Consider the following 26,361-nt stretch of genomic DNA (forward strand, 5'->3'; position numbering starts at 1 on the left):
AGAACTCAGTTCATACAGTTGGTGCCACATTTCACCAACAGGGTCTAGTAACCACTTTGGTATCTCTACGTGGATACATTGTACATAGACTACCGATTTTAATGACATACATGTGCATGTATTGGTGTTTGAGACACATAGGATATGGTCTTGGGATATGGTCTTACATGAAAAAACGCTATATATTATGTCCTGATTTGCTATTTTCATCCAACGAAGGTCTTTAAACGGTCAGTATGTCGTAAGACTATGTACGGAGAGGCGATCGACTAACGGGATCGGGTGGTCAGGTTCCTGGACTTGGTTGATACACGTCATCGGTTCCCAATGTGTGAGATCTATGCTCGTGCTGTTGATCACTGGGTTTTCTGGTTCAGATTCGATTATTTATTGACTGCCGCCATATAGCTGTAATATTGCTGAGAGTGGCGTAAAACTAAACTCGGTCACCCCGAGTTCATTATTGCCCAACTTCAACTGATCTGTGGCCTGATCTATATACGGACAGCACCACGCAACAAATTTGGGACCAGTCATTGAAACATGTACGCAGTGATATAGGCATTTACGACGAACAACGTTACTCTAACAATCTGTGGTTCCAAAACCAAGAGAAGAACACACCGGCACCTTGACCAAGACATCTTCCCAGAAGAGCTGAAAATATGAGTTGCAGTCAGAGAAACAAAGCCTGCAGATACAGTACCTTACTTCGCTGGATTATAAACTTGGGAAACGTTGTGTATGAATGTGAATACTAGTATTTATATGAGACGAGGACCTATATATAATGACTGCACGTACAGCAGAATCCAAGTGAGCATTCACAGCTCCGAAAATGCTTACCAATGTTGTTTTGTTAAATTATTTTCTATTTTATAATGATATGATGAACGACACAAGGGCTGTGTGTCGCCCCTCCTAATGCACTTGACATATGTTCCCCTGACATTTCGCACGTACACCTCGCTCTCTGTCAAATCGGGTTATGAAATGGCTTAGTGTCAGTCATTTTGAACTAGCTCAAGCACATTTATCAGTCATGAAATCATGTATTAGAATATTATTTCGTTGAACGATAAGCCTGATAACATGTTGGTACAATACACAGAGTAACACTGAAACATCAAATAAAGCACACACGCTACTCGTAAACAGATGAAAGTCTAGATGGTAGTAAAAGTATTCATGAAATTGATCGATCAGAATAGAATGGACGAAGAATCACCACCCTAGCCAAAAGCTGACGATTTACATAAAGACATCGAATCAAGACCCTGAACCAAGGCTATAATTTCATCAAAGGCTACGCGAAAAAAGAGGTGAGGGCGACGTGATTTCCGAAAAGACATGACAGGCACCTGACGGGACAAGGGAGGTAAGTCATCACAAACACTTGTCATTCGTGACACACCCGTGTCATTCATATGGCTGGAATATTGCTGAGCTTGGAAAAGAAACCAACCAACCACCCAACCGAACCGACCAAACAAATAAGCAACCATCATACTCAATGCGACTCTTGGAGGATTCGGAAAGTGGAGAGTGCTCACTTGGGCTCCGCACACTGTCAAGCTCCATTCCAGCGCGCGCAACGTTGTCGTCTCCATGGAAGCAATAATGGCGGCTGTTCCGTATTGTGCTAGTTGTGGTCAGGTTTTTTCAGTAATGAAGCGATGCGTACAGTGTCAGGAAGTGTTCTACTGGTAAGTATGAAGGAAAGGATTATCGCTTGCTCCTTCGACATAATTTTAACCTAAACCCTAAGCCTAACCCCAAAAACCTAACCCTAACACACACCCAAAAATAATGCTGATAAAAGGAATGCTTCTCAAGCGTTGATTAGGGGCGGAACTCTTACCCTCTCCCCTTCCCCACTTGCCTCACCGAGGCATGTTTGAAATGCTTATGTTTGCTCATAGTCTGTCTCACTGTGACAGTCCATGAACCACATTATTTTCCCTACTGCCTAGCCCTCTCTGGGTCATATTCATCTATCCAAAGACGTATCCTTTCTAGAGTGAGTGAGTGAGTTTAATGCCACACTCAGGAATATTCCAGCTGTATGGCAGCAGTGTGTGTAAAATATCAAGTCTGCACAGTCCAGTGATCAACACCATGAGCACTGATTCAAGCAGCTGGGATACAATGTTTGTCAACCAACTTGTCAAAGTTGATAAATAATAACAAAGGTATGATTCTTTATGGATGGCAACTGCTTTTTATGTTATGTTTAGACATTTTGATTTTAAACTGCTGTCAAGCAAGCGGTAAAAGGATCTATATCAAAATGTCACTTCATAATATGGTAAGGATCGAAGTCCATCTATAAAGCTTCATACTTTCTTACAAGATAGAGTCGCCAAGAACAGTTGTACCATCAGATACTCTTATCAGATACAGATGATAGCATCAGATGTATTTCATGAACAAACGCTGTTTTTTGAACTGGCATGTTTTTATTCTTTTACTAGTGTTCTACTCTGGTGTTGAAACAATCAACTGTTTGTCATAGGCTAGATACGATTTATTGACTCCTAGAGGCATGCATGGTGCCACAAATTTGAGGTGATCCACACTTGTTTGCTAATCTCTGTTCTTGTGAACAATAATGTTTGTGAAGTGAGTTCCAAATCCTCCTTAGGGCGGGTGTAGGCTAGTGATTAAAGAGTTCACTCATCACAAAGAAGGCTCAGGTTCAATTTTCCACACAGTACAATGTGTGAAGCTCATTTCTTGTGTCCCCCGCTGCGATATTGTGGAATATTGCTAAAAGCTGCCTGAAAGTAAACTCTTTCACTCGCTTCAAATCCTCCTAATCAAGAGCAGGATTGTTTTCCTCTCTTATGTTCCTTGACTGTCAGTGACTATGCTTTGGATGGATTAGTGAGGGTTACTGGTAGAGCTGTTGCAGAACACTACACAGACAGTGACTGAAATGTCTTACATTCACTTTGTGATGATAAACAAATTAGAATTTGCATTTATTTTATACAAATTGTAATACTAGTGAATTGTCAAGAGCAGTGCATTTTAGTCAGTTTTGACAGATTAAATAACATGACTTGTACATAACTTCTATGACTGTGTATTCACATTTTTGTATTGGGAAAGTGTGAAGTATTGTGAAATATTGAGAGCTTCAGTGTTTGATAGTGGGTGACACTAATTACTTATCCGTTTTCTGCATACAAAGGCTCTAAAACTGTTACAGATCTGTAAACAGCAATCTCAAAATAATGCTGGATAGTAAGTTATTTTATAATTTAAAGTGTGTAAAGTATACTGATTTGTCAATGAATTTTGAAGGAAAATATGTATTGTGAATGTTAGTCATTGTAGATTTGTATTTATACCAGGGCTATGCTTGAAACATTATGTAAGAACCCAATGTAACTGGGCTCAGAAATATATAAGACAACATCATTTGAAATCATATTGCGGTATATCAGTAATACCATACACTTTCATCTGGGATTTTGTATATATTATGTAAAAATTATACACTGTCTTGTTCCAAAATAGTTATGTCATAGAATCAAAATTGTACTAATTGATTAATTATCAATTTATGTCTGACTTCCATTCTGTGGAATCAGAAGTGGCTGAGTGGGCTTGATGGCTTACATTGTCTGCCTGACTCAACCACAAACGCTAACTCAACCACACTCTAGAATCTTTTATATATACTCAGAAAGCGTAGTCCAAATCATAACATACATTATATTTGACCACTTTCAAAATGTCAGTGAGTATTCACAATTTATGGTCACAATGGTACACAAATATACTTTTGATTTTTAAGACAAATTTATTTTTTTGTGCATGTACATATCATGTAATGTATTAATGAGTAATCATGTCAAGAAATGTTGCTTGTGTTTGACACATCTGCACCTGTTGAGGGAGAAATAAAAACACTTTTTTCATGAAGTCTTCATTAAGTTTGACATGTTCCAGTGTTATCACAAAGCAGATGGTAAAAGGGAAATAACTCCTGTAATCCTTGATGGTCCAATGTGTTAACCTTTTAACATAAAATGCTTCTCTTGCAGGTAATGTTAGTTGTTTTCAGATTTTTTGCTTCAATTGAGGATTCTGTGTCCACAAGACAGCCTATTCATTTAACTCAGTAGTAAGTATAATATTTACTGGTATCGGTTTTGGAAAGATGTAGAAAATCTAGTCTGTCCTCAGTGACTGGCTTGTCAAGTTTTGTACCATCCCTGCCAAAATCTAGCCTGTCCTCCAAATATAAATAAAACACCATTTCAAGACTTAAAAGTGGTTTGTTTTATTTTAAGCTATCATTTAATATGCACACATAGAGCTTGGACTGTTAAATCTCTCCTAGTGGCATCATCTGGTTTCAACATTACAGATCTAGTCATCAATATGTCTTTCAAGATCTGAAAAGTGATCTGACATGAGGACGGAATACATTTTTTTTTAACCTGTCCTCCTCAAAATTCACCCATCTTAGACATTGGGATGGGCTATCGTTACTACACTGCTGGTATTAGTATTAGTAGGTTTTGTACGAGTGCATGCAGAAATATAATAGTACATACATAGTCCTATCTTTTGTGCTTGAAATTTTCATTAGATTCTTTAATCATTTCAAAATGTATTTGTTATTTATATGTTGTTGTTTTAAGGTACTTTTTCAAATTTAGCAGATGAGAATCTATGCATCCATAACACATGCTCAAAATAATTTTTGGGCGTTTTTTTTTTTTCGTTTTAGGTTTCTGTGTTACTGTGAACACTGTCAGTAAGGTGACAAAGTGAGTTACTAGGAGAGGCGTATGTTCACTTCACAACTCTGGTATACATTGTGCTGGAACAACCCAAGAATATAAATACCTATGCAGACGCTTTTCCCTTCAATGTCAGACTAGATATCCCGTTAATATGAAATTTATGTCATCAAATAGAAAGGGGTTTGAGTTGATTTGAGTTGGAAAAATGAATAACCTCTTTTAAAAACAGGATTTTGAAATTAGATTCTCTTCATCATATGTTCATGGTAATTTTAGGAACACTTTTTTTGTATTTAATCTATTTTCAACCAATCAAATTTCGGGATGAAATTCAATATAAGCTGTTTTTAACTGATAAAATAAATGGTTCAAATGTGATTCTTCTTTTTGAACCCAACAAACTTGCCATATCAAGTTAGATATATTCCTTGTCGGTTTGGTGAAATCTTACCAGTATCCTTCGATTCCAGCTTATGTTAAAATACATTTCATGTTTGATGGCTGACAAACATATCTAGTAACATGCAAAAAATTCTGTTTGATCAACTCAGGTCAATACATAGCATAGTAAGTTAGTGTCCTGACATTGTCAGACATTGGATGTGAATTATAAGAGCCTTGTACTACGGGTTCTAAACTTACGAACTGATAGAAATCTTACATACTAATCAAATTTAATTTTCTAAATCAAATACAGGTTTAACAGTCATTCCGTTTACTAGGCAAATCATATTCTACAACTTATAATTCTACTATACTACTAGAGAAGCTAAATGCTAGATGTCATAAATGCATCTTATCACCATGTCCAGTCTTTTGACTACATGTCATAATAATTTGATATTGTTCTTGTTGTTTGTAATTCATGCCATGATACTTGATTCATATACATGTCGTCCTTAGTAACGTAGGACACCAGTCAAGATCCGTCTTCAGCAACACAGGCAATTATAGGGGTCGATCATATATGTATGTTTGCATTCCCGAGCGGTCTCTTTTGAGCTTGTTGACAGTCCACTTGTACTTTTCATAAAATAAATGTTTAAACTGTAAAAAAAACAGTTAGTGTCCTCGTTAGTGACTAAGACACCTGTGAAGATCCGTCTTCAGCAACAGAGGCAATTACAGGGGTCGGTGATCAGACTCAAGTCATCACATCCCAGTGTTGCTAATCTTTATTCATTTTGTTTATCTGATTGATGGCTTACAGTGACTCATGAAAACTAACAAATTAATGCAGAGGACCTTAAGTCAGTATTTTTGTATTTATCAGATGTAATGTCAGTGAAGTGCAAGGACTTTGGGGAAGCCTAATGGTTAGAGTGTCTGCTTGTCATACTTATGTATTATGTATTATGCAGACTGCATTATACTGTTATCCATGTCACAACAGGCTTCTCAATCTTATCATCAGGACTCTACTACACAATGCAAAATCCCCCCCCCCCCCCCCCCCCCCACCCAATTTTTATCAAAATGTCTCCTGCAAAAGGTTTTTAAACATTGCACTCTACCATATTTCATATGATTTGTGATAGTGAAATAACATGCAAAATGGTAGCAAAGTTTATGTCATTGCTGGAATAGTTCATGTCACTATTTGACTGTTCAAGTCATCATGTGCCACACTACAGACTACAGTTTGTGAGGTTTGATGAGTTAAAACATATCCTTGATATCTCCAGGGTATATGTTCCGATAAATCCCCACTATACCCTGAGTGCACCTACGTCTAATAATATTATTAATTTATTACTTCCCTCTGCTGGCTCTGCATTCTTACAGTAACCAATCAGCTAAGCCACCGTTACAGCCGAGCTTGCCAGTGTCAACAACGATAGCAGTTGCAGCTGCGAAGGTTTGTTTGCAGTGCAACAGAGATTTGGGGGAACTCATACAAATTGATATGTCTGAAACTTATACAAAATATGCAAGAATTTCTTCTTCCTCTTTCAGAGTACCTCTTTATCATTTGTATTGCCAAGTTTAATCAGTTAGATAATCTAAAAAGCGAAAGTGAGTTGTGATTGGTATGCTCAACTTGAATGGATGAAAAGCCAGCCAAGGGAGGTAATAAATTCATTGGGCCAAGCCATAGATGCATCCAGGATATAGTGGAAATTTATCGGAACAATACCCTGGAGATATCAAGGATGATCCAACCAGTGCATAAGTGATACTTTCTTCACACTCTTCATAGTCTCATTTGCTGAAATATTTCTTTCCAGTTCTCGGGCCTGTCAAGTCAAAGACTGGGGAGCCCACAAGTCTATCTGTTTGAGGAGGCTGGATTCCAATGGCCATGACAAAAAAAGCATCTTTACAAGTGAAAGTGGCAAAACCATTGACTCAACTCCTGGATCACTGCACCAGGCAGATAGAAAGCCAGTACATGTTGACTTCCACACAGCTGTTGACAGACTGATGGCATCTGGAGGGGAGTCTTCCCCCAGCAGTGACAAAAATGATTTGTCTTACCTCCACAACAATCAACATCATCATGATGTACCAGTGTTTCATGTAGAGAAAGCTCACTGTGAGGTGTCTGTGAAATCAAACAAACAGAAGCACAAGCTAAAGATTCAGGACGACTGGACAGGACAAGAAATACTTAAACTATTTGCAAGTCATGTACATATTCCTTTAGAAAAAATGAAAGTGGTTCACAAGGGCAAACTAATGACAGAAGAGTTAATTAGAGAGAGTGCAAAGCCAAAGGCTGTGTTTCAGGTTTTGGGTGAAAAATCAGCAGATGAAACTGGACTTGATAACAGAGACATTTCCATCATGATGGAACAGATGAACATTGACAGAAACAGTGCAGTGCAAGCCCTACAGAAGAAAGGTGACCTCATTGATGCAATCTTTGAAGTTTCTAACAAGATCTGAAAAGGTTCTTGAGAGGCATTTAGAAGTCGGTATTCTAAGTTGACATCTATAACATTTTGTCGTATATAAGATTTGAAAAGTTAAAATAATTTTATGGACATTTATGTGACAATGTTATGAAGACATTCACTGGAGACATTCAGCATCTTTGTCTTGTTATTCATGTTTGAGTTTTGCTGAAACAACTAATGATCAACCTCAACGTTTGTTTCTAATTTTATGCTATATAAAACATAATTATTAAACTAACTCGTTTTGCATCTACATCGTCCTTTTAGACTACAGTAATACACATCCTTTATATAGATTTGATAAAGAGACTGTCATCACACTATATGAGCGTAGTTATAATATTAAATCAAACTACATTGTTACCAAAGTTACATGATTATTATACCCAATGTTCTGGACGGCATCCCTCGTAATAACGTCTGGCAAGTTATGCACGCATGCAAATGTTGACAAAAAGCTAAACAACAGATTACAGATCCCAGAAAATGCATCCTCTTTGTATTCTGTGACTCCGACAGACTTTCAGAATACTGTTACGTACGCAGGCTTGAATTTGGAAAAATGCCACTTCATTACGACAGTTGAGAAGAAGAAAACAGATATGCTAGCTGTGGCAGTATTCCCTACGTACACACACTGTTTCTCCCTCACATTACTATGAAAATCAGCGCTCGCGTTCACACAGACACCCACGTTTTCCTCGCAAGAAAAAATAATAGAAACACGCGAAAAATAGTTTGCATGCACCACCACGTAATCTGAAACAGTATACCTTGAAACAGTTACATATGAAGAACGAATGCATTTTGAAATGATTCAGGATTGTAATGAAAATTTCACGCGCAAAAAATTTGGACTACATATTTACTGTTTTTTTCTGTACGCACTCTTACAAAACCTACCGCGAACTCTGGAAAATGATTTTGAAACTTCTTGAATTTAGGTGATGAAATATTTTGCTCGTTAACAACCGCTGGTACAGTAATACCCGACACTGTTTTCCTGAAAAACTAACAATTTTTCATATCGATCATGTTCGAAAAAAACCCGCATATCCATAATAATGAAAAAAGAAAAGTTACTGAGTTGTCAGTCAGTTGCTGGCAAAATTTTCACAGCATAATATTTTTTATAAAGTAACTCGTAAATTCCCATATGTATCCAGACATTTATACAAATAACCCAAGGCTGGATTAGAATGACAACACATCCAAACACACGCGCCCTCATTTATTAGATCGACTTGTAAGTTGGGCCCCATCTGGCATGTCGCAATATTTGATGACGTCATCATTCGATTCATTTTTGACGTCATATGCTAACGGCACGACATGACGTCATGCTGTATTATAGACGACAATATGGATACGCTTTGATGGAACTACATTCGAAAGGAAGTCTGGGATCCTGCTGAGGTGGCCAACCAACATAAATATGATGATGAAGTGACCATACGTATTCGCTAAACATGCCGTCACCAAAAACGAAAGAGAAGCGCAATTCTCTTCCCGGAGCCCCTAAATCGAGATGGTCGACTGCTATTTCTGGGGTAAGTAAATAACACACAAAACCCAAACATTTTATATAAGGATTTGGGGCCTCAGTTTCCATAACTGGTTTAGAAATAGGGCATTTATTCATCACCTTACGCCAATCAAATCTTCCGTGTACAGTATACAATGAGAGTGTCTAAGTATGACCTCCGTCTGTCAGATGATGCTGTGTAGCATTTTGACATAGATCTAGATCTATATTTCAGACATCCAGTCGTCTCATCGAAGCATTAATAGGTTCAATACTTTTGGAATATGCTATAGAAAGAGTACATTAGCAAGAAAATTAGAAACAGATACAATACAATGATTTGATAATACATATGTAATTGTCAAAGGTTCTGTTCAACGCGACGTCTCGACTAACGCCATATCACGCACAACAACAACCATAATTACCAGACCCCGGGGCCCCTTCTCGTGGAAACCCCTGACAATGAAACATTAAAAACAAACAACAATATGGAGAAAGTTAGAATGTTTCTGAGTACATACATCACGTATTTATCAATGCGATCCAAAGGAAAGTTCCCTCGCAAAGTCTTGGGGACCGATGTCAGCGAACCCTCCATTTTGTAAAGAAAATCGGTCACCCGTTGGGAAGTCTCACATCAACATTGTACATACTTTTCTTTGAGGTGAAGGTCGGATGAATGGGCGTAAACACAATAATTCGATCCTGCTGTTTGCAGTTTCAATATTATGTCTATCTTGTGCATTCATACTTATTTCTTTTCAAAGAAAACTAACGTCATCATCTTCAAATAGATGATGATTGTACAAAAAGTCATTATTTTTATCCTTTGAAAGTAACTGGGTTTTAACATACATTGAAATATTTAGCGAAGAACACCATATTTTACCCTCTTTACACTGATGATAGACGGTGAAACGTAGGGCATAACTGCAACATGTAAGTCGTTCCTGTGATGTGTCTATTCAGTGTTGTACTTTCACCTTACCAGTTTAGTGAAAAGCGATTCATTTAATCTCACACTCAAATCTGACTATTTCAGTTTAAGAAAGTTATTTCATATGTTGGTGTTTCATGTATATAAACATGTATTTATCAGGAATTTTCTAGGTATCTTTATGCAGCTTTATGGAATGTATAACAATGCCCAGTGATTCATTAGGTGCGTGTTTGTCACGAATGTTTACTTTTAATATTTGGCTTTCTTTTGTGCTTACATAAACAACATACCGTGATGACAAAGAACATTAAACTGTTAACTATATTTCTAGAAAAAAATGTTCATGATTTATCAGAATAAGCACATGATCTAATGTTTCTGCTTTAGATGCGGATGTTGTCCACATTAGATACGGGGCCACACTCTCTCATTGTTTATGTTTTCAGGACGTTATTCAAATGGCCATTTTATGTTCTGCCAAAAGAGGGTCAGATAATGACTGACGACAATGTGCATGCTCTGAACAAAAATTAGGTGAGCTGTACACAAATCGAGATGTGTTGTATTTCCGCGATGCTGCAAAAACATAAAACAAGCCATGACGTCAACTGAAAATTGTATATCCTTTCAAGAATTTCTGTCCATTTGAAGACATAGCTAGTACTCTGCTAATAATCGTGCAAAATTAAGTCAGACTGCATCTACAGAAACCGCAGAATATGGGAAACTGCACACACCAGAGTTACAAAGTCTTCGTGTAAAAATCAGTAAGGCATAGAGGAATTATGCTCCCGTGTGTGTAAGCTCTCTATCGCCGTTTGACATCGTAGAGGAATATGAAATGTCATCATTTATGGCAAGATGCAGCTGTATATTGTATATTGAATGTGTATAACGTTATACACTAAGCACGCGACGTCGTTTCTTGAGCACGTATCATCGTATGTCACAGATATCAGGCAGCATTTTGTTGGCTTACACTGTCAGTAAAGATGTCGAATTAAAATAAATCGTCGCACAGCACTTTTATCGGTGTGTGATATATATAATAAATTGCAAAGAGATTTACTGTTTTTAATGCGTTACAAAATTTCAGACCACACAGCAGTGGCTCGTTTTCAAATTTTCTAACCGCATATGAATGAAAAGAGACATTGCGTTTGTTGGAGGGTATCAAAATGATGAACACAGGACAACATGGACCGTCCTGGGTTTTTTTGTTTTTGTTTTGTTTTTTGTTTTTGTTTTCTTAATGAATGCTTCTAAGGGATAATCGTTTTTCGGGCACCTTCATAATCCCGGGCCACCCGGTTATGTTAAATCCCATCTCAGATTCCATACGCTATCCTCAGATTCAGGTACCTATAGCTAATCGGTAAGGAAGGTCATCACCACTTTACTTCAACAAAGAATTTGGAAACAGGGACGATTTATGATAACCTGACTGAAGAGTCACGTAATGCTAGTAGTACATTTGCCGTAATTCATTTAGAAAGAGTTAGGGGGTCAAAATTAGAAAATGCAAAGTTCATTCAGTAAGTGCATACATAATGAGTCTAGGATTGCCTGACAAAAGCCCCACAAGACAGAACCCCCGTTGGACAAAAGCCCCAGCCATCTCAGACAAAAGCCCCAGATAATATATACGAAAAGAGTTCATGTTTAACAAGATTTATTTGTATCGTAATGTCAAAAATCAACACAGCATTTCAACACATGTTTTCCCAAGTCCCAATTCTTGTATTTTTCGCCATTCGCTCTGGTTAAGGTGGTAGAAACAACCTCAGGGGTCTTTACATGATTCCCAAATACAGACTTAACGGCTCTCATGATGGTCATCTCAAAGTCACTGATTACAACATAGTTTACAGTATTGATATTGCCCATTGTTGCATCAATACACGCAAACACACGTCTTCTCATTGACATCGTCAGACAGCGGATGGCGTCGCCGAAATCCGGCTCCATAAGTTCAAGAGGTTCTGTTCAGTCTGTTCAGGTTCCTGTCGGTTCACTGGAGGTGGTATACGCTGTCTTTGCTGACGATCAAGATGATCACAGAGATGTTCAACAAGGCTTATATCTGGAGAATGCCAAGGCTATACGTTCACTTTAACGTCATGTATAGGCATTCACGGCTGTCGCTCTGCAAAATGGCTCTTCTTGGCTGAATAATTGGTACCACAAAAGGTCTCAACACTTTGTCACTGTATCGGCATTCAGATTTCACCGGATTATAACCAGGGCCTAGATTTTCGAAGCTCTTTAAGCGCTAAGATTGCCGCAAGATAATGTTAATGTATGACACGACTATCAGGTCTCCTTGTTCTCTGGCCACGCGCTGACGCTCCACTCCATCAAACAGGTGAACGTCTTCAACGCAGTTTGGCTCCTGTCGTTTTCTTCTTCGTCGAACTCTGCTATCGTTTCTAAACACACTGAGCAGACTTTCATCTGTACTCTCTCCCATGCACCAGCAGATGGAGCAATGTCTCTAAATTACGTATTTCACGTTTTGAAAAATGCACGATTCATACGAAGCTTTCGGACAGCTGCTTTGGTATCGAGACCATGTTGCGTTTTGGCGAATGTTTTCTGCTTGGTTTCAAACCTGTATCAGCGTGGGTTTTCTAAAACAAAAATTATACAATTTCTTTAAAACGAGGGAGTTTAGACATAAACTTTGGGATGCCCTGCTTTAATCAAACCTAACACAATTATTCAGTTCAACACAAAGGATCTATAAAGAGAAATGGCTACATATTAATGAAAAACAAAGAGTCGAAAACTGAAACATGTGAGTCTGTTTTGAAATACTCATTTTGATTAATATTTTCGCGAAACAGGTAATAGTAAGATGTTCAAGCTTCGTTCGTCATATGATCTTAAACAGTAACTGTTGTTAAGTCATTGCTTACAGTAGAACCTTACTCAACATTACCTGTTTCACCATACTATCTCACACATTCTGTTTGTCTAAAATTTGTATGATGAAGCAATAAATAAGCGTCAAATGTTTTGAAAACCAACAAAGTTCTTGTTATTGTCAAAAACAGAAACATCATTCTGTAACTTCCTGAAATACGTCTGGAAAACCAGGAATTTCTATCTTCATTGATTACATATTTTGTGTGCGGTTTAATTGTTCAGCGACCGATGATTTGTATTTTGGGCCAGTGGCCTTTATATTGAATAAAACTGTCTGTCTGTATGTCTGTCATGCATGAAACGTGATTTTATAATTTCTTGTAAGTTGTGATTCTCCCAAACCGACACATCTCATCGTATCCCAACTGCGTTGATCAGTGCTCATGCTTTTGATCAGTGGATTGTCTGGCTCAAACTCTGAGAGCGGCGTTAAACAACAACCCAACAACCAACGTGTATGCAATCTATTGGATATAGATCACTAACACGGTTACGTGGCCTGCCTGGATGGCTGTGCCTGTAGGATGTCCAGATATCCCCAAGTTGAACACATCCCGCTAAGCTTCATATACTTGGTGTCATTGTATTTCCGAAAGCGAATAACTTGTAGACGTAAATGTTACAAAACGTAATGCAGTCTTTATTTATGTCCCTAGGTGCGGCGCATGTCTGAACGTCGTCAGAGCACATTAAAAAATGTTCTTGTGGAGATCGACCCGTTCATGGAGCGTTTCACCATGGCTGGTCGTTTGCCCGGAGATGAAGCAGATGAGCCCGTGGCATGTACCATCATCTTCACAAAAAAGTAAGGCCTAATCACCGTAAAATTTGGAAGTGTTTTCCATTTAAAAAGTTCTTGTCTTCTGTATAGTGCTTTACCTCTTGCAACACCTCTTGCAACTTGCAACTTGCAACTTTGCAACATGCAACTTTGCAATTGCTACCCAAATTGAACCCTTTTCGTACATTCTTTTTCTTCTTTTCTGTTTGGTAATATTGTCACATTATTGTGTAACAGTAATCAACTGTTAATCGCATTTTGCCCATTTAAACAAACGTTTCAATACTTTCACTTCCATTTTTGTTGCTATAACACAATGTGCAGTTGAGTCTTGTGAAGAATGCATGCCAGTGAAATATGAATGATTCTACCATGATTTCAGTAAATACTGGATTGTTATTGGTTAATCAAAGTCATTCAGAGGTATATAATCACATTATATACCTCTGATTTTCCAACACTTTAAGTATTTGTTTAAAATCTGAATAACGTGGTTATGGTAGAATTAGGAGATAAACATACTGTGTTGGAAAATTAGAGGTGTATAACGCCTTCGGTTTCAAATCAAATTTAGAGCTATTATAATTTCGTTATACACCTCTGATTTTCCAACACAGTATGTTTATCTCCTAATTAATATTATTTCGAGACAGCAACTGTTTATACTTATTCACAGTGTATTGGATAGATGGCGCTGCTTCGCTGGCGACAGATATCAACATAGCTCCCATTGTTTTTATGTCTATACCTGTCAGTAAAATCTGAGGAACTATGTCTTAGTGCTTAACAACCCTGCAAGTATTTGTGGAATCCACCTTTGTGTGATTAAGTATACATGTGCGCGGCGTGTCATCATCTTGGATACCGTCAGTGGACTCCGTACCGGCGAAGGTGGACGTCGTCACAGGCGCTCGTGCCATTGCGAGGATTACAGATTTTCGTTTCAAAGACATATTGACATATTGTACTGTGAAGCGTTTCAAGTCGGGGGTCATCTCAAAATTCATATTTAAAAAACAAATGAACATGAACGCCTGTGGACGTCATCAGCTCCAGTATGGACGCGAAGAGCTGCTGGCGCTGCAACGCGCCGGAATTTTGAAAGACTTTCCTCCAGAATGTGCATCACACACGAAACATCAAATTCGAGATCAAAAGTCACTAGGAAACGAGGTAGGCGGCGAGCAGTCCTATAGACGGTCCGGGCGGACCAATCAAGATCCTCTTCCTCCAGTTTTCACTTATCAAGGGAGATGGATGGATGGGTGGATGGATGTGTGTGTGTGTGTGTGTGTGTGTGTGTGTGTGTGTGTGTGTGTGTGTGTGTGTGTGTGTGTGTGTGTGTGTGTGTGTGTGTGTGTGTGTGTGTGTGTGTGTGGCTAACTTGTGAGAGAAGGAATATATTCACAAACATCGAATTTCTATCAGTGTCTACGCGGCCAACTTGTGATTTACCATGTGAATTCAGTCAGATTTTTTGTGGAGTGTCTACATACGATCCAATGAAGAAAACAAACAAGCAGCTCATAAAATTCATGATCATGTTCAATCCCTAGAACTAATTTCTCCTGATGTATCGAAATTCATATACTTGGAGATTTTAATGGATGTACCCTGAAGTCTTTGCTCCTCACATACAATCAGTATACATGCAGCATGTTGTACACAGAGAGACGTGATCCTAGACTTGTGTTATGGTAACATCAATAACGCCAACAAATCTAATAGTGGGCAAATTATGGAACAAAGAATCTACTAAAACCTTACAAAGATGTTTTGCGTGTACGCATTGGGGCATGTTCTATGATGCAGAGCAACCAGTAGAAGGAATGTGTGACTTCATTACTGAGTTTATAAATGTTAGTGTCAACATGTGGATTACAAAAGAGATGAAATCTTTATTAAACCAAAAGAAACGAGCTTACATGGTGAAACATAGTATAAAACTCAAATGCATTCAGACGGACATCAATCTGAAATCTTGTGAGTGTAAACTAGTGTACAAACTGAAAATTGAGAGACAGTTTCAGTAAAGCAATCTGCAACAAATTTGGTAAGGCGTGAATATGGTGACTGTCCGTCGTCGCTTGCGCTTGACAATCAACACCGGGAACAATAAGACTTAAGCTGAGGACCTCAACACTTTCTACAGGCCGCTTTGATTGTCACTTTACCAAATGAGTCAAGTCAGTGAAGCCATACAGAATAAAAAAGGTTGTATCCATATATCAGAAGGTGACATCATTCAAAGTTTCTCCCCTTTGAGTGCTTGTCTAATCAGAATGTCTGTGGTGGACGTTCCCTCAACCAATTCCGAGCTTGAATTCGTTGCTGTTGAAAAATGTCTCCAAAGCTGGACCAAGTCTGTTTTTTTTTTCCAGTGAAGGTAATGAATGTCATGCGATTCATGAGCTTTTGCTTTCATGTACAATTCATGCAACATTTGCGTTAAAACCGAGGTGGTCTGACTGACTGCTTTAGCCGCTGTTTTCAAGTGAAAGTGCCAACCGAGATTCAGCGAAACAATACGATCAGTCATTTGGAAGTTGCGGACTCGCAGTCAGCGGTTTCAGGGCAATTTGATGTATACCAGAGTGCCATAGGGAGGCTCTGGTATCGGCACCAACAGCATGGAACGACAGGTAGTCGTCCTCGTTTAGAAACACTCCGGGCGACCACCCCCACCCACCCCAACCCCCAGGATAGATTTATCTGTCTTCAACACTTACGTAACAGATTCACGACGGCATCCTCCACAGCACCTGTAGTGCCAGGATTTCGAAAAATCACGGACCAAACTGTCAGGAGCCGCCTTCATGTGGCTGGTATTCGTCCTAGTATGGTATTTGGAGACACATCCTTACACGACATGACTGGCAACAACCTAGGCAGTGGTGTCGACACTAGTGGCCAACTCTGTTTTTTTTTTGTTTTTTTGTTGTTTTTTTTTGTTTTTTTAATTATTGCTGAGATCTGAATCGTGTATATACAAAAGGGTTATATATTGTTTTTCTTGATCTGAATCTGTACAACAGATGAAATCATGTTAGGCTGATTTGCATATCACGTGACTTTCGTCTTGTAAATGAACACGTATTTTGAAATCAGAATGTACTGGTCAAATGTAAGCCTTCTTGTGAATTCTGCATGCTGATGTGCATAATTATATATATATGCTTCAACAGCGCCGACACAAGCATTTTCAAGCACTTTCCTCCCTTAGACCTCTTCCTCGTTATTCTGTAAAACTGAAATTTACTCTCGTCTGTGAAAATCACATTGGAAAAATCCTGGCAGCCATACTTTCTACACCATTTCTACACCAATTTAGCCTTATGGTCATCTGTCATCAAAGGGACTTTTTTCGGTACATGTTTAGCATATCCAGAGTGTTTTAATGAGCGTCGAATTGTCCGTTCTGATACGTCAGGGCCACCTTGACTTGATGATTTGACAGCAATCTGTTTGGCAGACCAGTTCGGATGCAGCACAGCGAGGCGCGCGACCCTCCTCCAGCCATTGGGCCCCAGGCTCGAGCGACGTCCCGATCCCGGCTTACGCCAGGGTCTACGCCAACTCCTGCTTCGATTCTTTTCAACGTTCTGTAAACTGATGCCCTACTAAGGCCTGACAACTTCACAAGTTTCTTAACTGATCGCACGCCGGATTCATACTGAAGTCTACTTCTTTGAGTCACATTTACCATTTCGTCCATTCTGTCGTCTGCTAATAACAAGGTCACGTGACCAAGCCTAAAGTGCATGTTAGGGAGATAAGCGCTTGACAACATGGGAAGACAACTCCAATAGCCTATATTAGTGTCCGGCGATCTATTCGCGTATATTATCCATTTTCATATATGTCACATGTGTCTCATTTTTTTCTGCTCAATGCTACATTATGTCCCTTAGCATTCCTGTGGCCGGTGGGGCAACCTGATGGCTGCTCGTCGATCGCTGACGATCCGGGTTCGATTCCCCACATGAGTACCACGTGTGAAACCCATTTCTTGTGTCCCCACGTTTGCTCGTCACGCTGACGATCCGAGTTCGATTCCCCACACTTCTGGTGTCCCTCGTCGTGATATTGCTTGTGTACTGATGAAACGGCATTAAAATAAACTCACTCACTTTGGGCCTCGACGTCAGAACGTGAAGCCGTACGACCTATAAAAAGAATAAGAATTACTTTCTAGTATTTTGTCACATATGTTATCCAGATGTGAGGATTGAAAATAAGATTATGACAACTTACGATCAGATTAATCGCGGCTGCTAGTGGCAGACTGCTTTGTTTTCTTGGAAGGAGAGTGGAAATATTCCTAACAGTCCTGCCTGCCCTTGTCCACAGTTAAAGACTGTCCAGAGTGAAAGATATTCGTGCCTAGGGCACAGACATAGCAGTTTTGATATGTAAATCATCGGATGCTCTTTTTTCTTTAGGACATATAAGCCTCTGAAACAAGTATGATGGGCTTAAATGTGTTGTTGACTGTATTTAAAATTGGGCACTGTCATTTTATAGAAAATCATAAATTCTGCCCCAAATGCTTCAGATAAAAGATCATCAAAATACACCGGTACAATGTGATTGTTTTAAAAAAAACAATTTCGTTCACGATTCTTTTTTGATATATGTGTAGGGAGTTTCCATAATCGTTTTCGCTTTTCTTCTTTTCCTGTAAACATTCCGTGGATGTTACCACTCACTCTTTCTCCTCTTCAGGTTTTGGTCGGAGTTGGTGATCGACCCCTCCAGCAGCTTCTACTACTACTGGTCCATGTTCCTGACAGTGGCTGTGTACTACAACCTCCTCGTCATCATTCTGCGGGCAGTCTTCACCGAGATGAGGGAGAGCAATTACCTGCCATATTGGTTTGCATTCGACTACTTCTTTGACCTTACCTACATCTTGGACAGTGCCGTCAAGAGCAGACTAGGTGCGTACTGTGTCGTGATGAAACCATATGTACAGCAGGTAGCAAGGGGAATGACTGACTGAGTGAGCGAGTATGGCTTTACACCGCCTTTAGCAATATTCCAGGAATATCATAGCGGGGAACACCAGAATTAGGCGTCACTCTCTGTCCTCATGTGGGAAATCGAACCCGAGTCTTCAGCGTGACGAGCGGACGCTTTAACGACTAGGCTACCCAACCAGGCCGTTAGGTGGTTGAAAAATACACCTTTCACTTTTGAAAGTATGGTTGCCTACAACGCCAAAATATAGATATATATTTTAAGAAGTATGTTTGTGAATTAACATCAATGGTTGTTTTTAAGGAAATAGTTAATAATTATAATAACTGATTTATCCACCAACACAAAGAACGTGTGGACCCACGCCAATAAGAGATCAATCACACCCTTCAGTACAGCAAGGCAAAATAAGTACCGCTTATTCTGTGGTGTAGAATGGGCCTTAAGCAGCCCATGCTTGCTATAAAAGGTGAATGTTTGTCGTAAGAGGCAACTAACGGGATTGGGTGGTCAGGCTCGCTGACTTGTTTGGCACACGTCATCGGTTCTCATTTGCGCAGATCGATGCTCATTCTGTTGATCAGTGGATTGTCTGGTCTAGACTCGATTATTTACAGATTGCCACCATACAGCTGGAATATTGCTGAGTGTGGCATAAACCTAAACTCACTTATTCTGAGGTGTAACAAAATTCTAAACAATCACCCTCTGAAAAATTGCTTGTTGCATCTGAGTACATTGCCTACAGGGACAAGTGACGTAAACTCACATGACAAAATTCTATAGATCAATATGAGTTCTATATGTCAAGTTGATACACCAACATGCTTTTGAGAACCTCTTTTTCATACAAGTACATCACACAGGAAACATATATTGTATCTCCCTTGTCTATTTGTAGGTTTCCTTGAACAAGGTATTCTTGTGACAGACGTGAAGAGATTGACGCGATGCTATGTTAAATCTTGGAAGCTTCTCGTGGATGTTCTGTCCATAACACCTCTCGATTTCTTCTACTTTCTGGTTGGATTTAATCCGCTTCTCAGGTTGAACCGTATTCTGAAAGTTTGGCGCGTAAACGAATTCTATTCTGATTCAGAAACGAAGACTAGTTCACCAATTGGATTCCGTCTCTTCTTTCTAATTGTCAATATCATGACCGTTATACACTGGAATGCGTGCATATACTTCGCTATAAGCAAGTCTCTTGGATTCAGCTCGGATGGCTGGGTGTATGATGACTCTACAGAATATAGACAACAATTGACTATAAAGTATTTGTACAGCTTTTACTGGTCCATGTTAACGCTGACTGCAATAGGGGACACGCCCCCTCCCGAAAAAATAGAGGCCGTATTGTATTGTATTTGTGATACTCTTATAGGTGTCCTGATCTTTGCTACAATCTTTGGTAACATTGGGTCAATGATCAACCAGATGAATGCCTCTAGAACTGAATTTCAGCATGATGTTGATGCTGTCAAAAGGTACATGGAAATCCGCAAAGTGGGGTCTGACATTCAGGACCGAGTTGTACAGTGGTTTGCTTACACATGGAACAATAAGCAATCTATTGATGATAGACAGGCTCTGGCAATCCTGCCAGAAAAGTTGAGGGCAGAGATTGCAATTCACGTCCACCTTCATACCTTAAAACGAGTTGCAATCTTTCAAGACTGCGAACCAGGCCTTCTAGTCGAACTTGTCCTCAAACTCCGGTTGCAAGTGTTCAGTCCCGGAGACTACATCTGTAAAAAAGGTGATATAGGCAAAGAGATGTACATTATCAAGAGGGGCAAACTGGAAGTTGTTTCAGAAGATGGTAAGAAAGTGTTTGTAACTTTGTCTGATGGAGCTGTGTTTGGAGAGGTGAGTATTCTTAACATCTCCGGCAACAAAACCGGGAATCGAAGAACAGCCAGTGTTAGAAGTGTTGGCTATTCAGATTTGTTCTGTCTGTCAAAGGATGACTTGTGGGATGCACTAAAAGAGTATCCTGAAGCCAAAAAGATACTGATGGAAAGAGGTCAGCAAATTTTGAGGAAGGACAACTTACTAGACGAGGATGCAGCGAGAAGAGAGCAACTCCGATCAATGTCTATGGACAATCGGATATCACTGATAACTGTGGAGATTGATAAGATGAGCAAAGACATCAGAACTCTAACAGGACAGTTATGCGAGCTTCAAAAGACGTTAACCCCTGAATGCAGAGAGTCAGGTGATAGGAAGGTTGATTCCTCAGACACAGATAATGTGGTGAAACTTGACCCAGTGAAGAGCGACATCAGTGAAAAGGAAGAAACAGTCGTTTCAAAAGAATCGACCACCAAGACCTCGCGCGGTGCTAGTGCAGTGTCAGTTAAAGCACCACAGGCAACTGCCGAACAAACACAGGACGAAGGAAATATACCTGGAACTCCCGATAACGCCCACGACGATGCCGATTAGTTCTTATGCCAGTAGTGGCCATGTGTATGAGACTCGTGACGTGCTATTGGTAATCAGCCGGTGGAAAGGAATTTCAATATGTGCAAAATACTACATGTGATCACGATAGTAAACTTTGAAAACTTGATACCCTACAATTGTGAAGTCTGTGGCAGACTGAAATTTATTTTAAACAGTGCACTTCAAGCTTCGAATAAACACAGCAGAATCCAAATAACCAGTTGGAGCGATCTTAGCGCTATGACTGGAGCTACGATCTGCCCCGCGCTACGATCGCTTTGAGGAACGGGGCTCTGGACTTGTTTTTGGTCTGGAGGGATTTACGACAGCAAGCCATTCCTTCGTTAGTTGTAGGGATAGCCGCTGTGGTTTTGGAGAACAGAGGCTGGCCTGGCCATGTTTCACTATCTACATACTTGTATTTTGCTCGCATCTCTGTGTATGTGTAAGAATGGGCGCAATTAGTTAAAACACCGTTACTGTTTCCCACAACAGACAGGTTGCAGATTGTTACCATAGATATATGGTAACCTGAAACTGTCGCGTATAATCAGTTGTATTGATTTCCAAATCTGTTGTTTGGTTCGACTGTGTACCTCTAATTTCTTACGAAAAGAACCAGAGTACAGCGTTTCACTATTTATGTTTCAAATGAAACGCTCTCTGGTACAGGCGAAGCAGGCCCATATGAGGCTGCTCCTCTTGCAGAATTACTGAAAGTGTATCCCTGAATCACTCTCTTTATATTTAGATATGTGTATGTTTGTAACGATTCCGTTTGAATATGAGTACAACGGACATATATGTTAGAGTATTAAATATTTTCTTGTAGAATATATATATATATATATATATTTGTTTTTATTCAAACAATCCTTTTGAAGATTACTCAGTGCACAGCCATTGGGGATAGTTGCAATATTGCTTGTGCCACTGTCTTTGGATCACGAACAATATTTTCTCGATGACGAGGTGACAGTTCGGTTTTCAGTGCCAAAGCAAACGCCGTACTAACAGTCGTTAAATATATTTAGGGTTTACATAGGGCTATTTTTATAACTTATGAAATCGTTTGCAAGTTTATGTTATGCACGTCTAGTGTTCTCCATTATTATAATAACCAAAGACATCGTGAGAAGATAAAAAATAATGATTAACACTAGCATCTTGATTTCCACAATAGTTGCATTCTCCTACGGTATCTCCATGCATTCTACCACTAACACTGAACAACAGAAAAGAATATAACATATCAAACAACAGCTGGCCATATTTGTTACTGTATCATTTCCATCAGATACGATTTCATCTTCGAGCGATCGATGTTCATGCTGTTGATCACTGAATTTTCTGGGTCAGACTCGATTATTTACTGACCACCACCATATACCTAGAAAATGATGGATGCTGTGTAAACCTGAACTCACTCATCTTCGAGAAATAGATAGCCACTATAAACAACATCGTGTTGTAGATCTACTAAAGGATTATTTTGTTCACGCGTGTAGGAGCACTAATATCTCCCCATGCCACAATTATAGAATCCCGAAAGGTCGACTGATCATCTAATAACGACCCTTTAAGCTTCTCAATACTACAGTCTGAGCTCATGTGGTTTAACAGTTTAAACACTTTTGATGTGTTCAAGCACAGGAGGTTATCAACATCTGATTCAATCAACATGCAAGATTTGCTCACAGATTGATTGAAACATACTATTAGTCATACAGCATCCGAAAACTTGTCGTGGTCAGATATCGTATTGCTGTAGAAAAAGTCATAATCAACTAACCGGTTGTCAAAACTACAGTCCACAAAATTTCAACAAGGCATACTATTTGAAATTGTTTTAGGTATGTTATAAAATCATCAATATAAGTTCATAAATGTTTCAGCCGAGGAAAGCAATTGTATCGCCTGGATGGTCAACATATAATGCAGAACCGATGTTAAATTAGTAAGGTGCTTGTGGGATACTATCCGACGCTCGGCCAGTACCCCAGCCTGCAGACACTATTAAGAATGATGTTTTGACCATTCTTCTTGGCAGTGATAAATAATAATGCAAAGATCGTTCACATAACGCTTAATTCCTACACACGTGATCTTGGCGCGCGACAGGGGGAAAGTTCATATGTATGAGGTGGAACATAAAGTGCTAGTTGAATAAGTACATCTTGGGTACACGTCTGAATTGATGGCAAAGTCTTCAAATCATTTGGAAGGGTGTTCATGAGAAAACTGTTGTTCCGATACGAAAGAGAATGGTCGACATCAGGCCCTAGATTTTCGAGGTTCTCTTAGCGCTGAGATAGTCATAAGTGCCAAACAAATTAACATCAACATACGACTATCTCATACGTTCTGTCTAAGAGAACTTCGAAATTATTGGCTCAGGGTTTCAGGGTTTTTTCCGCGGAATGATACTGGCTGGGTGATACTCGCTGACCAATTAGCACAGATACTTTGGCTTTGTTCCGTTGACACGTGTAGGCCTAGCCTTTGAACTGGATTCTCTTGTGGACTGGGAGCCAGTGTAAAGACTTTACAATCGGTTTGATGTGGCAGCGCCATTCTGGATCCACTGTTGGCGATGTATCTGGTCTGAAGATGCTCCTGCAAGAAGACTCATTCTATCAACATGAATTATTAATCAACTGAATTGTACTAAACACCTACAGGTTTTTCCGAGTACACAGAGTGACATGCCTCGTTAGCATGAGTCAAATGTTCTGTCATTTGATGAAGACCCATGGCTGTACACATCTCCAGTGCGGTCGGCGATTTTAGATGAACGTCAAGTGTTGTATGAGAGAATACAGCAAATGTTCTGCGTGGTTCAGTGTTCCCTGTGGATTCCAGCAGTGTTTCTCCTCTCTCACCTTCACATGGATGGCTTTCCCACAAACAATCACGCTCCCTGAGTGCCCCTCCAATAAGAGATCAGTTAGTGGAACGGCACCTTGGGCGGTGTGTCTGCCACTGACAATGGAGATGTTACTGTATTGATGATCTGGTATGTAGCACTGACAATGATTTAATCTAATGCTTGATAATCTTTATGAGTGCTGTGAACAATTCTACAAAGTCGAGAGTAATATATGGCAGAAATCCGGCGACCCAACGCAGAACTATCCATATTTGTAATACATCATTAAGCTGCTTGAAACTGAATTGTTACAACTGCCTTGACCTACTGTTGAAGATGGACTTTCTACTCACGTTAATGCCCCAGTCTTGCTAGTGGGGACGTCTCGCTCAACATTAGTCTGTGCAGTGTTATTCCTGATATTTTAACCTGTGTATTCGGCATTACTCTTGAAGAAAATGCCAGTAATCTAAAACGAGACAGGAACATGGGAATATTCTAAATTTGAATAGCTCGGCCTTGTCCACATAATTCGCATATCAGTTGGTTTTTATTGTTTTTCAACAACTGGGTCAACTGAAGTAATTAACACTCCTAAAAGTAGCTGTCGTACAGACTTCGGTTTTATTGTATTCTGAAATATATATTACTATATTAGGAGTGGAACAATTGTCAAGCTCACATGGTCCAGCGCGATCTAGGTGTGGCGCAGCACCTGTTTGTGTTGTGACTGGGTGCTGTGCTAATCTGTCAGTTAATGAAATTGTGGTGAGTCACGCTTTTGCTCACATCAAAAGTACATTTTTCGGTTGATGAAATAGACATTGACATAAAATAACATCTTTAGAAACAATTCATCACATTTACTCATCTATGCATTATATTTTGAATGGTTTTGTGCTCTAAAATACACATATCAAACATCTGTATTCAAATTTTCAATATCATAAGGCACTCGCAAGGCTGATTTATACATTGGTTTTTGGTTGTTGGTGTCTGCTAGAAAAGTAAGATTTCGGAAGATTTTCAAAATATGAGCACTATAAAGGTGAGAATCTTTGTTATTATGTCAGAATTTGATCATAGTTGTTCTATCATCAGTTTATCAAACACCTTTGAGTCACCTGTCACTGTCAAAATAACACTGTCACTCAACAGGATCGCCATGTATAAACATATGGATTTTCCAAGAACTTATGTACCTTGATGTTTCCAATGACATATTAGAATTCATTTATACAAAATGACTACACTTAACTGTATGAAAAGGATTTTTTTAGCTAGAATAAGAACATGGTGGTATCAAGGTCTAGCAGATGAGGAACACACGCAGACGTCAAGTGATACATCGTTGTAAATTGTAATGTATAAGCTTACATTGGGAGGCAGAGGAATATGTAGCCTAATGGTTGCAATAGTGGACTGTTGTCTTATTTGTGTTATCAGACATGCAGGTTCAAGGCCATGTAACTTTTCTCTCTTATTTTCAAAGTTTGTTTATCAAGTCTACAATGTTTGACTTAACTGTTTCACATCAAATCCAAATATTGTAATTTTTTCTCTTAAGTTTGGTAATCTATGTTACAATACTGTTGAAACAAGCTTTAATTAACATCACGTAAATCTTTTTTTTTATGGGAGCGAGCAAACGATTTTCACTACTCAAGGGAGATAATGTTACCCCATGCTAATGTAAATTTTTTCTTAAGTCTGACACTGGCCATTCAACTTTTCAAGTCGGTCCCGTTGCCTTTGTTCCCAATATTTTAAAGTTCATATTTTATATGTTTTTGGTCTACTTTAGGTTTATACACTCTTGAATGCTGCAGTTCTTGACAGTGAATCAGAAACTGAGATTGACGACTGTTTGAATGAAGAGTAATAGAGGATATTTTATATCTTTAAAGTGGATAAGTTGTAAATAATTACTCTGTGAAGTCTTTTGAATACTGACGTTAACACTTGCATGGTGTTAATATGAACCTGTGCCGACAATGTAATGTCACCCAAAATGGGCCCCTTTGAGGTCAAGTCCTGTTTTAGTGCAACATGATTGGTTATTGTAATAACATATGTTGATTGAGATGTTAACTGTATATTTGCTAAAACTGGTTGTAAATACTGACTTGTAACACTTTCTAGTTTAAATGAAGCTGTGCCCAAAATGTAGTTTTACCCAAAACAGGCCCCTGTGATTTTTAGTACAACATAATTGGTTATC

General features: G+C 39.1%; 2 protein-coding genes across 2 annotated transcripts; both read left to right on the plus strand.

Annotated features, from left to right (window-relative positions):
• The first annotated feature begins 1,398 nt into the window (after nt 1-1,398).
• On the plus strand, nt 1,399-7,912 carry LOC137272809 (uncharacterized). Its single transcript, XM_067805211.1, has 2 exons — nt 1,399-1,706; nt 6,992-7,912. The coding sequence occupies exons 1-2, from the start codon at nt 1,609-1,611 to the stop codon at nt 7,650-7,652; spliced, it is 759 nt and encodes a 252-aa protein (XP_067661312.1). The 5' UTR covers nt 1,399-1,608; the 3' UTR covers nt 7,653-7,912.
• Nucleotides 7,913-9,132: 1,220 nt separating this feature from the next.
• Nucleotides 9,133-21,271, plus strand: LOC137271970 (cyclic nucleotide-gated channel alpha-3-like). The gene is made up of 4 exons (XM_067804348.1): nt 9,133-9,213; nt 13,716-13,864; nt 18,566-18,780; nt 19,722-21,271. The coding sequence occupies exons 1-4, from the start codon at nt 9,133-9,135 to the stop codon at nt 21,269-21,271; spliced, it is 1,995 nt and encodes a 664-aa protein (XP_067660449.1).
• Nucleotides 21,272-26,361: the final 5,090 nt, after the last annotated feature.

Source organism: Haliotis asinina, chromosome 2 (genome assembly GCF_037392515.1).
Source record: "Haliotis asinina isolate JCU_RB_2024 chromosome 2, JCU_Hal_asi_v2, whole genome shotgun sequence".
Lineage (NCBI taxonomy): Eukaryota > Metazoa > Mollusca > Gastropoda > Lepetellida > Haliotidae > Haliotis > Haliotis asinina.